Below are 17,207 nucleotides of genomic sequence, written 5' to 3' on the forward strand. Positions count from 1 at the left end.
ATTCTGAGAAGGGAACTAGGTACAAAGACACAAAAATGCTGCAGATGTAGTGGTGACTGTTCAGAGCTCCCAGTCCCCCAATAAAAGGACAGTGTAATAATGCTTTACTAATCGACTGAACGAGTAACCCTTAGCTTTCTGTTACACAGCCCGGTGAAGGAACCCAACAGCTGATCTGCTCAGAAAAATAAACCGGGACCTTGTGGGCAGCAAACGCGGACTGATAAACTGAGTGGGGGCGAATGCAGAGGCAGATGGGTAGAGGTAATCGGAAATGACAAAGATAAGCAGGCAGCGGGCGAGCAGAGAGCTTGAAGGACAGAGGCAGAAGAGCTGAGGTTTTACTGCATACAGATATTTGAAAAGTTAAATCAACAGCTTTCCGATAGCATTATTTTAAAAATCATTCCCCCTAATATATGCAGGGAACCAGCTGCTTGCAAAATGACCTTTAAACCCTACCTACTATACCTTATTAGACTAATTCAGAGCTGGAGGTTGGCTGATCCTGAAATCCATTTATGCAGGACAAACAGGCATTCAGCAGGGACAAAGAGCGAACACATTGTCAAAATAATTTCGTCTGCGTTTCTGGATGCACACTCAGGCTTAACACAGTAGAGCAGCGCGATGCTCCAACTTCAGAAACAACAGCATACACAAGACATGGCAGCACCATCCTCACTCAAGGCTTCACTACCTGCTTCCATCAACTTACAGAGGTAACAAACTAATTACAACAAGTGTTGGCTTTCTGGACAGCTTTTGTGAATGCAGAAGTCTTTAAGAGTCTTTCATAAATTCCTACAGGCCCCCAAAGGCCTCTAACCAAAGAACGATGTTATAACCAAATGGAAGTTTCTTGCTCACAGATGAAAGATCAGCAGCAGAGTGAACTCTAGCACTATATACAGATCAATGTAACACGCTGTCTTCAACGTGTCTTGTTCCTATATTTGAAACACTGATGTCCATAAAGGTTACTTCAACTGTCTTGAGAAGGTCTAGGTAGGACTGATACCTTTAAATCGCTTCAGAAGCATCCCAAGTATACTAGGAAATATCTCCAGATAAGGAAATATCTCCAGATATTTCCTTGTCTCCAGACAAGGCCTGTCGGGCAGTCAGTGTCACAAGGGGGTGAAAACCACAAACAATTAATGCAGGCACGATGCAGAAAAGCCTCCCCGCAACGTTCAGATTTTGTAACAGATGAATGCTTTACAGTCTCGGACAGAGAGGCTCTGTAGAGAGAACAAACACCAGCAAGCAGCATCAGAGCAACTTCCCCAAGCCTTCTCCTCCAACATGCCACAGCCCTGATGAGAAAAGGATTGGCTTTCTACTAATAGAAGGGCTCGTCCGTCGTTCATTAACTTCCCAAGTTCTCTTTGGCAGTGCATAGAAGGGCTAGTCAGAGCAGTCTTGCTTGCTTGGTAGCAGCTCTTCCACTGGACTGGGACCAATGCCACCAGAATAACCCCCGCACATGCTACCTACACAGACACATTCAGCCGATCGGCGAAGGCTTTATATCCTATTATTCCTCAAGGTATTCAGTGCCAAGACCTGCTAACAAAAACCGCTGATGGATGGTGTGTGGAAACTGCAAACTGCATGTAGCAGGAAGCCATCCTGCGCAGACTACGACCAACAAGGAGCATAACAAATCTTTGGTTTCCCCAGTTTGTCATGAAGACTTTGGCACCACTGATATAATTTCACAAGTTATAGCCAAGTTGTCAGAGAATGGATCTAACATTAGCACGGAAGTTATGGAACTCAGGGCTATTTTGGAACTTCTTGGGAGTGTGAAGGCATTTGACCACTGACCTTGTGCTTCTAACCAGCAATTGCTATCGACAGCAATTTTTGTGGATCTGTTTCAATCTAACTTCAGCAGCAAAACACATAGTTTAAAAATTGGAAATCAACTTCTTTCTGTCCAAGACTGCTTGGTCATCAGTCTCCCAGAATTAATCTGAGTAAGAATTTCCACTTCCAACTTGCCAACATAGTGCTACAAATCTTTTTGTGAAAAAATCTGGCATTAAAACAGCATGATGTATCACAACACTCTCTCACCCCCAAGCAACTATTTCCCGTACTAGATAAGCCCAGATGAATACAGGCTACGGTTCTCAGGAAAACGCTGCCGAACACACCATACAGAGCACAGAATTAGAGAAACCTGTTAGATACTGTAGATCCATGTAGGTCCCATTAGTTTAAGCCAAAAGAGAAATAATTTTTGAAAAGAGAGAGAGAGAACAATACATCAGAGAGATACATTCCTCCCCTGATAACGCTTGGCCCTACTTTGCTTGGAATTTTGATACCCAACTTCAAATGAGCCTTTTCAGATTCACTCGCTCAAAGACCACACCACAGCACCATCAGCTATGACTTCTCATTCCCGACTGGCTAGCTCTTATAGTATTTTTATTGTAGAAAGAATTTTAGACTGCCTTTAAACACATTCAGGCAAACTAAGTTTTAAAATAAAAAGAGCGGTAGTACAGACCACATTTTAGACGTTACAAAATATCAAACAGTTCAACTTCAGGAATTGTAATGGTATTCTGACTTCTTCCCCTCTTATAACAAAATTGCCTTCAAAATTATCTGTGAAAGACGCATATTTAGATTAACTTTACCTGTAAGTGTATCTGAGATCAGAACCATCAAGCGAGAAATTAGACCCAAAAGCAATTCTGCCGCACTGTAACATCAAAAAAACCCAAACAAAAACCAGGAAACCACGGACTGTGCATTAGACTGCTAGACAATAGATTGTTTTTAAGAAGAGGGGTCAGGAGCCCTCCTTCCAGACCAGGCAACAGATACAACCACTCCAGAGGAAAAGATGATGCAGGGTATGGACTAAGTATCTCTGGAAGAGGAGCCTTGAAGCAGAGCCAAGCGAGCAGAAGAGTTTAAAGCTTATTTATCTTCTTGTTTTCTTCAAAATTTACAAACACCATGAGGTGCCGCATTTGGGGTTTACGTGGCCTGCAAACAGCAGAGAGAGGTGCTTGTTCACGGGGGTTGTGGGGAACATCAGGGCTTCGTGAAGTGCCGAGACAGAGCAAATAAAGAACTTATGCCTCCAGTTTCCTAAATACCCGGTATAGGCAGGAGCCATTTCCATTTTAAGTAGGCCAGCATTTTACTCTGGGCCATGCCTCATGTATTAAGGTGGCGGTTTACGTCCTTTCAGGCAGCTCTATACTTTCAGTTTATCCACTGATGAACTCTTGAGGATATGAAGTGTTGTGTATGGACCCAAGACTCGCCAGAACCCAGAACTGCTGCCTTAAAAATCAAAACAATAACTGTTTCCATCCTTTATAATTAGAAGGAAAATACGGATCCTTTTCACCTCAGCAAATAACAGGTCGGGGTATGCTTGGGTACAGCTAATCCACTGCCGCTCTCCTCTGTGTTTACGACTAAACAAACAGCAGCTGCCTGCAGCTTGCGGCCTCTCCACCGACTCCCTTGTGGGGGCCATTTATTGAGTCATAAACTCTCTGATAGTGTTATCACCACAGCATTTGCACAAATAAAGGTTGGAAGAGGGAAAGATTAAAAAAAAGAGAACTGACTTCACAGAGAAGGCAAGACAAACACTCTACAGATATGTTTGCTTTGAGCAAGGACCGACCGCCAAAAGCGCAGGGCGGGCATATACCTGGCTGAGGATGGCTGGGCACATCATCCTCCTGATATGAAACACACAGATTTATCTGAAACTACAAAGCTGCATTTCAGAAAGCTCAAACAACCCTAAAGCCTTCCAAGTTAGATATATTGCATTTCAAGTAGCGTACCGTGTGATATATTTATATCTTCTCGACGAGACTTCAACAGCTAAGATCTACCTCTGCAGAATCCCGGGGGAGGAGAAATCCTGGCGTTTCTCAAGCACAGATATGGACCTCACTGTATCTGGCCAAAACCTTCTTACCTCAGCCACACACACTGACAGCTGCTCTCTACCCCAATAAGGTACAGAAACAATCTATAAAGCATTTTGCAATCCATCAGAATGGAAACAATAATAAGAGCCTAATGATCCAGAATGATACCTGCAGTGCAGCCCGTGGCATCCAACGCATCCCGAAGCTGCTTCTCTTAAGCAGAGAGAGAGTCGGGTTGCAGAAACGCCAGCTCCCGGCAGGCCACGCTTCAGCGGGATCCAAAATGCTTGAGCGAAACTGCTCCATCAGGATGGGACACTGCACAACTACCTGCAGCGTCTTCTCAGCAATCTAGGTCACTGCCCACAGATGAGAGACAACCTTCCAGCAGAGCTGCAGTGCTTTGCTGTGTGTGCCAAACGGGAACCGAGCTTTCACAGGGATCACTTGGAAAAGCAGGAGCAGTAAATTGACCACATTCCTTTTTACTATAGTCAAGGGCAAAGAAGAATGCAGTCGACTCAAGGTTGTGTTAAAAGTCTACCTCTGCTGGAATCCAGACAACCAGTGTTTTGCAAGGGCTTGTTTGCATAGCAGAGTGACTCACAGCAAACAAGTGTGAATTTTCCCCGCATTTCCATTACAAGCCGAGAATGCTCATATACAGAGAAGTTGCTGTACCATAAACTCACTCACCGGTTTATGGCATCGTAATTTCCTTACGTAGACAAGCCCTTAAGCCCTGATAGAAGGCGGTTTACCTTTGTCTGTTATGAAGAGCAGACTTGTGAGAAGCTGGGCGCAGAATACGAAGAAAGAGCGCAGAATTATGAATGGCTCCTAGCTCAATGTATACAGCGCCTATCGACAAGGGAATACATGTGTCTGAGTATGCAGCTCTTTATAGCTTGGTTTGGCCAGGAGCTAGAGCGCAAAAATTTCACCTTGGTCCTTCCGTGAAAGACAGGCACCTAGAGACAGTAAGAAAACACTAGGAAAAGAAAGGGATACACGCTCTTCACTAACCGGCATTTTTTTTGCACGCTGTTGCAGGACGCAGGTTCTGTTTGAAATCTCAAATCACGTTAATACATGGTCACCAGAGGCCGCATTTTTCAAGTGGCGGCTGGTTGGAGATTCCCCGGTATAACCACCGATGACGTAAGAAATTTACCGACTAAAATTCGATGGAAATTCAGATTTGCCTACTGGTGTGAACAGGACGTTAAGGAAAGTAGAATGGGTCACAAATCTTCTGAAAAGCTTGCACGTGAGTGCATATTTGCAGGGGGGAGGGAAGCAATTCAGTAATAGGACTCAGGCTCAAAAAAAAAAAAAAATCATTTGTTTTTCGCTTCCATCTGGACTCAGAGTAAGAAATTACGCAGATTTCCACTGCCCACTCTCCTTTTCCTTCCACACCCTCTTCTCATTGGCACGAGATAAAACCTCGGGGAAACAGCAGCAGCAATTTTCAATTCTCATTATCTAACGGCAGCAGTAGCTCTTGGTGAAACTTGCGGTCAATAAACTACAGGCAATTTTAAAAGACACAATGGGAACTGCCCCTCCCACAGCTGTCCCATTATCCCAGCTTTTATTAGATTTAAAGCCAGTGATTTTTATGCTGTAGCTGAAGTTCTGCAGAGCCACAAAAACAGACCACCAGAAAAGATAAAACACTCTCAAATTAAACAGGAGACATTACAGTAACATACTCTAAAGTCAGAGAGCTTCCACATAAGCAAAGCACCGGACGCAGCAAGCAAGCGAGAGCCCAAGTGGGCCGACGCCGCTGCAGCGAACCAATGGTGATGTGACCAAAGCTGGATGTTCCGGATGGAATAAATGGCAAAAGTTAGTGAGCAGGTTACGCGGGGCAAGCTGAACGCATACTAGCTACAAAAGCGGACGATCAGAGCAGGATCCTGCTCCCATAATGAATATCCCACTACAGGCATTAACTTTGGAGCGCATAGTCTGGATGTGCCTCCCAGGCAGCAGAGAGAAATACTCACCCACCGATGGCAATTCAGCTGGCCTGATTCAGGTGACTGTCTCAGGATCAGCTGCCCCATGCTCTGGCAGTGCCTGTTTCCCTCCCTCGACTACCAAAGAAGCCCTGATAGCCAGAAAACATATAAAACAGGTGATGTCAGTTATACCCCCGTCACGCGCTACAATAAAGTAACCTGTTCCAGTAAGAGGGCCTGTACAGGAAACGAGTAGAAAATAAATTTCAAAACTCATTAAATGATTACCTGATATATTTGTCCACGGGGCAGAAGTAACTGAGGGTGCATCTCAGCTCCTGGCTCAGAGATGTGCACGGCAATAGGCAAAGGGAAATGGGTGCCCAAAGGAAGAGTCTCAAACAAACACGGTAAAGGGAAAGATGCGAAGAATTATTCTCATCCACTGTAAGCTGTAATTTTCAGTCTAGAAATCTAGAGCTTGCTTTCTCTGAGTCTAATGTATACCATGCCCTGGAGACATTTTTACCAGCCATCAAAAGGAACTTGCAGAGAACCAGATGCTTCATTAAAGAATATTCACCAAGCCTTATAAAATCTTTAGTAAAAAGCAGAAGAACAAATCACCGGCATGCAAGTGAGCTGAAGTCACACATCCAGCTTTGATTACAACCTCCTGTACTGGAAAACAAATTGTGTTTTAAAAAAAAAAAAAAAAAAAAAAAAAAGGAAAAAAACCACCCAAGAAATCAAGAGATTCTGGCCTCTCTTTCCCACATTCCTCCAACCTGAATTTCCTGAATGAGGAATGCGTGAGACAAAGCCATTTGGTAGAAGATGCTAATTTAAACTTAAAGAAAAATAACAGCTTAAAAGGGGAAAGGGAGGAGGGAGTTTTAATGCTTCACGAAAAAAATACAACAGCTTGTGATCACTACATATTTCTCAGGAGTCAGAGAACTCAGTAAGAGCAGTGAGGAAAATTGTCAGGGTTTGAGCAGTCCTGGGACAAAAGAAACGACAGAAGATGTACTGCCTTACACAAGTCTTATTTGAATTCGTACTCGCAGAACCCTCTAGCGCCTATATCTAGTGCCAAGGTTTAGTTACCTAATCCTTAGCCTCTCTCACCCCTTCTTAAAACATAGCAAGGAGATTTTTCTGCCACATTGTCATCATCCACAACAAATTAATGTCCTGTGCACTGCTCCCTCCAGGAACTTTCTCTAACAGTGGGGAAAAAGTTTCTGAAGTTCACTGAACACTCTGGGAACCAAGACGATCCCTAGTTTTTTGGTTTATAAAGGAAAACCTACCAAAAATCGCACCACCACACAAATCCAAAAAAGATCCAAGTTAATAGGATCTTTCACTGCCCTCTGCTGTTACCAGTCATTTAGCTTCCAATTTACTCTTTAATAATGTTGGGCTGGAGATCAGGGCTGGCAGCGTCCCAGCCCCTTTCTCAGGCGGGTTGGAGCCGCAGCTTGCAAATATGCTGAAGTTTAATGCAATCTGTCTTCTTTGGTAATCACATTCCGCCCGCACTGCATGCAATAAAGATGTATTGGTAAATGCATTTGCTAAAGATATACTCCACTGAAAAGGCTACAAGGGCTGATTTACAGGAGGCCAGGAGGAAGCATCAGGTAACGGGGGCTGGCAATAGATGCGCCAACGCTCTGCGCACAGCAACAGAGGGCACGGATTGTGCAGAGGCAGCACAGGCACCGCTTTACTTTAAAGCCGAGAAAGAAAAAGAAACCACACGTTTTGGGAGCTGGGGACTTTAAAGATATCAGAGAAAAGCCCTTTCCCTGGCAGCTTTAACCTTGCTGATTTGCAGACATACAAAGACCTTCTTTGTAAACAGGAAGGAAAAAAATTCCACTAGGACTAGCAACAACATTTGGTCTAATATATCCTGACAATTTTCCCATCTCCTTCTGTCGGGCTTCTTCTGGGAGCCGGCTGGCAGCTTGTTTCATGTTATACTTAAATCAGGCATACAGCTTCCCCTCACAATGCTAATGCGACAGAGAAAGACTGCTTCTATGAAATCTCCACCCTGTGCATTAGTAATCCCATGAGAGGCGTCTCAGTTTTCTATTCCCAGAAGGTTCCCCAAATTCACCTTACTATTGTCTCAGCCCCTTTTGGAGAATTTTCAACCCTCCCAAAGAAAAAAAAAAAAAAAAGCCTGCCCTTCAGGGACACCTGACCCACTGAATTTTCACGTGGGGAACAGCATCCTTTACACTGCAGACATCCCAAGTGGCAGCTTATGTCTTACCACTCACTTTTCCCAAGACCATATCCTACTTGTAATGTCCAAATCCTTAATTTTTCCTTTCTCCTTCACTTGTTTCAATAGACAGAAATTCTTCCAAGGTACTGAGCAGCCACTGTCCTAAGGCATCAACAGACTCTACTAGGGCTCTGCATCTCAGAAGGAAGAGCCATAAGGCTTGCTGGCCACCCCCGCACAAGATAAATAGTTTTTAGGAGTGTGCATTTTTCTTAATAGGCAGCAGCTTTGCCCAGTAAAGAAGCCTTCCTCATGCAGCAATGAAAGGAAAAGAGACTGTGAAGTCCCATAATGGGAGGATGTTTAGAGCCCGTTCTAAATGTTGCTGACATTGGCAAAACGGATTTGCCTACCATTTGCAAAATACAGCATCCAAGAAGGCAAAACCTGGGAAAATTATTGTGACTGACTTTGAAACCTAGGAGCGTCGGTGCTACTGTTCTGGTGGCAGCTCAGTATGACAGGACCCACTGACAGGAGTGAAGCTGGGACACACCACAGCGTGACTGGGAAATGTGGAATGAATGTGGGGAAAACGGATCCCAAAGAAAAATCGTCTCCTATGAACATTGCAATTTGACTAACAGATACCACAGCTCTCAGAAACACTTCCCAGAAGAAAACACCATGCAAAACAAGACAGCAAAGCCAGCAAGTACAACAGAGCTTTTGTTACCTTCTGAGCTGCACTAACGCAGCGCTGGTACTTCTTAGCCAGCTCTGAGCATTTGAGCACTTCACGTTTGTTTTCTTGGTAGCACTTCAGAATTTCAGACTGCAGGCTTGCACAGACAGGATCAGTGTTCCTCCTTCTGCAGGGAAAACAAGCACAGAAAGACACGTGAAGAGGAGTTTCACCCACTTACTACCATTTTACCAGTGACACACATACTAATCTTGTGTTGGAGTCACCTAGCCCTAAAAAATAGAGAAACTGGTGGGAGCAGCAATCACCAAATTGGGTGAAATGACCAACTGTGTCCTTCAGCTGAAAAATCCAGAGCACCTAGCAGAAAAAAGGAACACTTTCTTTCTAGGTTGGTGTGGATGGCTGTTTTATCCTTAGATAAAGCATCATCTCCCCTCTGCAGTCAGGAAAAAGGAAAAAAAAAAAAATCAATTCCAAGAGGTTCAATGGTTTCCCCAACTCACATTGGAAATCTGTGTCAGAACTCAGGAATCCTGGCTGGGCCTGCGCTAGATCTGTAACACTCTGACAAGGAACTGAACGGACTTGGTGAATAAGCCGCCTCAATCTATTGAATTCTCATCTATTTAAACACTTGAAAAAATCCAACATGGTTGAAAGCACTGCGATTCTCTAAGTGACTAGAAAAAAACCGGAATAATAGCAAGACCAGATATCTTTTTCTTTGTATTTCTGAAGCAATTAGTACTCATACCCCGTAAGTGGCATTGACAGCCACCCAAGAACAATTAGGGATGATGTTCTTATACTCTAATGTGCATGTGTACATATGGCACATCATCAGCAACAGTACCAATAAAGGGGAAGGTCGTTGTAAAACAATACCGGCAACAATGGCACAAACACAGTAACAACAGTGTCATCAGCTGCACAGACAGGCAAACACAAATTGCAGGAATCTGCAGCACAATTGGCATGGTCTGGTTTACCAGAGAACAAGAGAACATATGCTTAGGTGTAGCAATCGTCAGATGCCGCCTCCTAAACCATAAATCCATTTAATTCCTTGCATTTTCTGCCCCAATATGCTTACAGATCTGTGCCCAAATATCAAATGCACCTCTTCCTTCCAAAGCGCTGGATGCTACAGGCAGGCATTAATGCCGTGCTATGATGTATTCATTCCCACAGTAACGACAAGCGGCACTCATTCGGCAGCAGGGCTTCATAGCAAGGCAGAGAGAAAACACGACCTCTTCCTGGGCACGTCTCATTCTCTCGGCTGGAACAGATTTCTAAGAAACATGAAATCTTAAATCAAGATCTCCTAAAAGCTTTTGGAGAGCTCAGATAGGAGTTTCCAAATCACGCTCGCTTTTTGTAAGGTGTTCAGGAAGGCAAGTGCAAGGACCCAAAGAAGAAAAAAAAAAATCTGCCCTTTCCATATCAGCAGGCTGATTGCTCCCGCAAAATAGTCTGGTTGAGGCACAACTCAAATGACGCTTCTTCAGTCCTCAGTCCTACTGCCAACATACAGACAGACGAAGAATTTATCGGTAACAGTATGACAGCCACAGTCTAAAACACTGATGTTTAGATCAGAAATCACCAAAGATACTACACAGACTTCTTTTTCCACCTCTTCACTAATCTTACGGCTTTTAGAAGAAATCTATTCCACGCACGGTCCCCTAGAGGCTGGTGTGCATTTCTAATTTTTATGTTCTACAGCAAATCACTCTAAAGCCTCTAAAAATCCACGTTCTAAAAAATCTTCAGATTTTGGAATAGAAGAGAACCCAGGGAGAGCTTCAGAAACTCATAATGTTGGCATTTTGCTTTGTCACTAACTTTAATATCACTCTAATCAAATCATTGAGACTGTGGAAATGATACCAAACAATACCAGGTCAGGAAATACCACCAAATCCCTCAATTCATTCAAAAAGTTAAGACCGTTAAAATTACGTTTTTTAAACTCAGCCATGTTAAACTGAAGGGCATTCTGTATTTTTCATGCAGAGAGCTGGAAGAGCAGAACGGTACGGCATGCCACAAAACAGGCTGTATTGACCTGAATTGAACAATATGGTACAAACATTAAGAAGAATGCTTGAGGTATGGAAGAATGCATTGTCGGTATGGAGAGCTACAGGAATCCAGCCTTTTGGGGTTTTTTTGTCTGTTCCTTCACTGTCCCTTCCTGCTGCGTCGGTTGTGCAACAGTAGTGCAAAGTCCATGGTCCTCTTCTTTAGGAGACGCCTCGGTGCTCAGCCCACAGTACAGGGCTCTTTAAAAGCCACACAGTGGTGAGTGAGGAGCCACGGAGTGAGTGTTGCTGCCTAAAGCCTCCCAGAGGCAAGGGATCAATCAGCACAGAAAGGCATGCCCAGCGAGTACCTAAATCAGCGTTCATACATGCCACTTCCCACAACACAGAGCAGATTTATTGGGCACCTGGTACCCAGAATCATAACAAGATTATTCTCCTTTATTTCTTCAAAATAAAGTCTCAAACTCCGGTTATGCATCACTTCCACCAGCTTCTCAAAACAGATTTAAAGAAACTAATCAACGTAACGCAAAGTTGGTTAAGGTAATTATCAATACAAATTACACAAACCAATATATTAGTGCAGTCACAAGCGAACTGGAAATTCAACAGAGCCAGTTAAATCCTACCGAGAAAGACTTTTCACTTTGGAGTGGGAAGCTAGTGCTGCCTGGGAGGTAACTGCCACTGTGCCCCACCACGCAGCGTGGTCTATGAAACGAAGGGACAAGAAGTGAATGTGAGCTCACCATAAGGAAACATACCCTGCAGAGTCCAGGAGTACACAAGTCACCCACATCAGCAGACTAGTTCTGGTACCCATCCGGACTGGAAAAGGGTATCCGAACCGCTTTGGTGAACAATTGCTTGAAGGGCTTTCCTCCCGGTGCGGCAACCACTACTCCTGTCCTATCTGACTCAAAGGGATGTCACTCTCCTGCTCACGCCAAGTCTCTTAACTTCAGGTTGCAATATTTCCATTCAAGTGGTAACTACTGCCTTATACACCAGTCGCACCTTACAGTTGTCTGGCTTTACTCATATATGTCTGAAAGGAAAAGGAATTAAGCATGAAAAACCTGATGGAGACCAGCAGCGTCTAACTACAAACATTTCTGCTGAGAGAAACAGCACGCTGTCTTCCAAAGGAGGTGGCCTTTCATTAACCATCTCCCTTCAACCTCAGCCCAGCTCAAGGCTGTTGACACTAACCAACCTTTAGAAAAACTAATCTTCTGGGCACTCCACTACAATTGGTAAACATCTCATTGTTTGACGGTTTTTATTATCGTTTCTTAAACAACGAGGGGGAAGGAACATGGTGGAGCAGGGATGAGGTCCGAATGCATGAAGAGCAGATTAGTATCCTTTGACCTTTCTTCTAAAATGGGTCACAGTTTTAAGCAAAAATACGCTACCACCAAAAAAAGTAGACAATTAGCCTCTGTCTAAAATAAAATGCGTTGTAATTGCTACCGCTATTATCAAAACAGATGTAAGAGACTCATTTATAGCAGCTAGGGAAAAGGCAAGAGCAAAAGGCTGGGCTGGGAGGGGGCAGGACAGTGCCCGTGGCCAGGCAAGTATGGGAGATGAGCTCTGACAATACCTCGGAAATAAATGCAGGTCATACAGAATATGAAAGATTAAACCAATAACACACACTCTCATCTGTTTAAGGGAAGAGGAAAGGAGAAAAAATGACAGGAGGGAAAAAGGAAAGGATGAATCTAGAAATAAAACTCATTAGTAGTGCCTCCCCCACCACAGTGGGGAAAGAAACCTTTGCCTCGCCACTGTTGGGTGGGAAGGAAGGCTACGTACACATGAAACCCACAATTTCAGATCTTCCTCTCCCCCCTCCCATGGACGGATCTAAATGAGGTCTTTGTCGGGGAAAGAAGGGAGAGGTTTTCTTAAAATGAAACAAAGGGCATCCTTCTCTCTGCTATCCCTTGAGGTAAGGCAGAACGAGCATGATCTTGCTGCATTTTGACACACCGAGAGTTACCAAATCCTCTCTATCACTGCGTATTCCCTTTACTTTATTTAATAAATGAAATCTCATCAACTTATCCTTCTTCTATTATCACTCCTGACATCAATCTGATAATATTGGCTTGGCGTGGAATCGTGCTATTATATGTCCTCTTGATATTTAATTTAAGAGAAACGTCTGCAGTGGGGTGAATATGTGAAGCAAGCTTTTTATTACTGGCAGCAGTAAGGACGCTGGGAGTGAATTAGACATTCATCTTAGTCAGGGCCAATCTAGTGGCTCAGAAGAGGTTTTCTTCTTAACCCTCTCCTAACTGTTCAATAGCAGCAGGTAACGGCTGCTTCAGTCAATAACTGCATTCATTTGTCTTGGCAAATTCATTTCTACATGGATATAAACCCCATGAAGAACTGCGAAGCGTCTGGGAGGTTAAAGCAAGGTTCTTCGAGAATTTCCATCATAAGCTCTGCGATAGTAGGAAGAGTGCTGGTCTAAATGTCCAACAATTAATCAAGAAGCAACACAGTTTCCAAAGACAAACGCACAAACTTACTTCAAGAAGCGATGAAGGCGGCAGCATCATCAGGATACAGACCCCATAGAGAGAAGGGTTCAAACACAGCACAACGGCTACTAGCTAGTTGCTGCTGACAGGCTCCCTTTTTGGAAGAAGAATTATGTCCTCAGTATTGGAAAGCTGGAAAATGTGTACGTATTTGCTAGTCCTTCCACCCAGCTAAAAGACCAGACTAGCCAAGCAGGGATACAACTTCAGTGCTTTAAGACTTGGCAGCTGTTTAGACTAGTGCAAAATCAGTAACTCCACAGCGAGTACTACACCTTCGCTTGGCTTTACCGGGTAGAACGGCAACTCCAGATGGAGTTAAGAGCAAGATCCTCTTTTTATCTTTTACCCTGGGAAACCATTCAGGCTGAGAAAAAACTTGAGATAGAGACCGATGGTATCTAAACCCAGACGTTTAGATACCTCAGCTCAGAAAGTGAAAAACAAAGACATGCACGGTCCCTCTCGTATAAGCCAACTTTGGAGCAGCTAGCTCCAGCACACAGCTGCAAGCTGCGATCTAAATGGGACGGCAACCTGGAATGTCCTGTGGGCTGCAAAACCCAGCAACCGATTAGCTGCTTTCTGCTGCATTATTTGATTAAGACCAATGTCTGAGCTAACTCGAGCAAGCCGCATTAGTCCTCACTGTCACTACAGTGCAGACGGCATCGGAGGTCAGCAGTGAGGTGCATGGGCAGCACTGTGAGCAAAACCCAGGGCACACAGCAGCAGTTTCTGCACATCAGGAAGGAATCAGAGACGTGTCATGTAGTTGGTTAGCACGTCTATATATCCAGGGTACATTATGTGCATTTCGGACTAAACTCGGTGACGCTTTGGTCACATAAATGTGGTGTGCTGTCATGCTGTACTGTACATATATAAAAACCGGTAAGTGGTTAACTGACCTGTAAAACTGCATTCTCCCTTGGGTAGCAGTTGGCTCTGATGGCTTCTCTTTAACATGTCAGAAAAATAACTCCAGACAGATGCAATACACAGCACATAGAAAGGTTCCATCCTCTCTCATTACCACATCCTTGACATTTACAGCGGAAAATTAAACACAATTGAAGCATTTCATTCACATATAACAAACTCATCAGCAGAGAGCAAACAGCCAGGAAAGCTAACTTTCAGGTTGCAGGATGCTGTACTATCACAACGCAAACACTATGGCCTCGCTACAACCTATGGGATTCCCTGATCCTGCATGTCAGCTTGATAACATGGCTCGAATGAAAGAGGGAAGAGTCATGTTGCAGCCGTTTGGCAAGAGAAATAAGAGATGGAAGAAGCTGAATAGATTACCCAAATGTCTACTAAAAATTCAGTAATATTTAAGCTACATAACCCTAGCACAGTGTAAACAAACGGCATGCCTCATGAGGATAAAATCATGTGATCAGGAAGGAAATATTTCTGATCAGCCTCATGTATTCAAAACACTGCTCATCAGGCTTTGCCACCGACCTGGATGGAATACAAGGCTTGTAGAAGTAACGTACTGCGTGGAGCAAGAGGACATGGACTAAAAGAAGAGGTGAAACCTCATGACAACTTTCATGAGACTAGGGCACTACCTCCAAATTTCAGCTGAAGCAGTTGTATTCCTGTCTTTCTAAGCCCTTCCCATATGCCTTTCCACACTGTGTGCAGCACGCTGTTGCCCACCCCCTCTCCTTCTCCCCCTGTATTTCAATAATAGGTCAGCCAATTCTCTTTTTCCCTACCTTGTCTGCTGAAGTGCCTGATGAGTGCGTGTTTATAAAGTACTATGAGTTTCTGGGTGACTCTTCGGTCCTCCAAAATTTGCTACTCAAGTACTTCCCCATCTCCGCTCCTGCTTTGACAGCTTGTTTGAAGCTGCCACACAATTCCCCACTGCAATTCATGCACTCGGTGCATCCTTGTCCTTTCCAGGGCAGATACCGCCCTTCTTTCCGATCACAGATACGCAGAAGCTGTTCTGAAAGCTTCTCCAGCGTAAGTAATTAGATTCTATCACCGAGAACAAAAGTTAACACAAATGTCCAAAACTCAAGTGTCAGCAACTTGTTGTGTCACTGTACTGCATTCAGTGAGAACAGCCTGACCCAACCGCATTTTCTTCATCAAACAAAAAAACCCCAAAAACCCAAACTCTAAAACATACAGATTGAAGTGGAAAATAACTCAAAGTTAGCAGTTTTCTAAACGACAGTTTTCTGTAACAACCTCTAATTTTGGAAATCCAACAACGGTCTGTCCATTTCAGCGATGAAATTGATGCAGAGACTGTGTGACCCATCCAATGCTGGTTCCAGCTCTCTATCTTACTTACTCCAACGTATCACAAACCTTCCTGCCTTCCTACACAGTTTATCCTCACACACAAGCAGTCATTTCCCATTTCACTAATGGGTCAGCCTAAAAGGCTTCCATTTATACTTCACTGTGCGTTGCCAAGTGCACTTTCAACCAAATTTATCTGGCTTCCTTGGCACCCCATAAGCTGCAGGCACTGGGGTTTTGGCAGTGGGCTGTGGGTCTTTCGGGGAGGAGGAAGATGGTAGCAATATGCAAAAAACTGCACAAAACCATACAAAATTAAATGATCCCTATCCTACTGAACCTGCAAACGCAATAACTAATCATCCCTATTAGCATTCTGCATGGCAGATGGCAAGTGGTTTGGAATAATGAGAGACTTTTCCCCACAAGTGGATAATTCCAAGTACATTTGGATGTAAATTCTTTACTGATTATGATGGTAGAATACTGAGTTATGAGAAACTGCCAGTTTGGAAGATGAAAGGAAAACTACTGCCTCTTCCTTCACTTGCCAAGAGATACAGAAGTTAACAGAACTGGATCTCCTGCCCACAAAGCCATGCACCATTTTTTCCAAAGATGCCAACTACTAAAAGTTGACTAGCAAAGATGAAGAGCCTAAAGTTAGCTGCAAAATGGTCTCTGGAAGCCAAGCAGGAATGAGTCAGAATCTTGTTGCTGGAAGGAGTTCTCTGAATCAGAAAGGAAGCTGGCTCAGCTCCCACAAGGCAGAAAAGCAATATAGCAAGCAATAACTGAATCTGAAAACAACACACAGCCCAACAAGTGACCCGAATAGGGATTTTCTTCCTTCAGATAAAAAACATCATCTAAAAACTAGTTAAGATCTCAGGTCAGGAAGGAAATGCATGCAGCTTAGAGAATGTATGCAGCACGTGCCCTAAGAATATACGGGTTGTGGTAGTGCTATAATGTCTGGGAGTTAGCTGGGAAACCGTCTGCTGGGAGGATGCTGGGCCCATATTCTTTGCTGGTCTATTAAACCCCTCCCCAAAAAGTATTCTAAGGAAAGTAACTGAAGATGTGATTATGATGATTTCATATAGCCACAAGACATGAGGGACAGACAGGTTCAGTAAATTTTTCCTATGTGAGATGATCTCGGAATGATGTCAGACTGCTAACAAAATGTTCTTTTTAAAAGAAAACCCTGACCGCTCATTTGAACACCAGTTACTTTTCTGGAATGCTACTAAGCACTGTACGAGGTACACCAGGCTACACAAAGGGGTATCAGCCATGGACAAAAATATGAGCCATTAGCATATTCTGCACTGACGGAGTGGTATGTCCTGCTAAGGATCCAGAAACAAATTGTGAGAGGAGAATGAAGCTGCCGACATTGAAGTTCAGATGGGATCCGAAGCTAAACATTCACCTTATCAAAAAGGATCCCCTT

General features: G+C 43.8%; 1 protein-coding gene across 2 annotated transcripts in view; it reads right to left on the minus strand.

The window, feature by feature from the left end:
* Positions 1-17,207, minus strand: part of CHCHD6 (coiled-coil-helix-coiled-coil-helix domain containing 6) — a 115,580-nt gene that overhangs the window by 28,652 nt on the left and 69,721 nt on the right. For both annotated transcript variants that reach the window (XM_063348320.1, XM_063348319.1), the window contains one exon: positions 8,881-9,016. In XM_063348320.1, the coding sequence (XP_063204390.1) occupies positions 8,881-9,016 (136 nt within the window). The remainder of the gene's footprint in view (positions 1-8,880; positions 9,017-17,207) is intronic.

This window comes from Chroicocephalus ridibundus, chromosome 10, assembly GCF_963924245.1.
Source record: "Chroicocephalus ridibundus chromosome 10, bChrRid1.1, whole genome shotgun sequence".
Classification (NCBI taxonomy): Eukaryota; Metazoa; Chordata; class Aves; order Charadriiformes; family Laridae; genus Chroicocephalus; species Chroicocephalus ridibundus.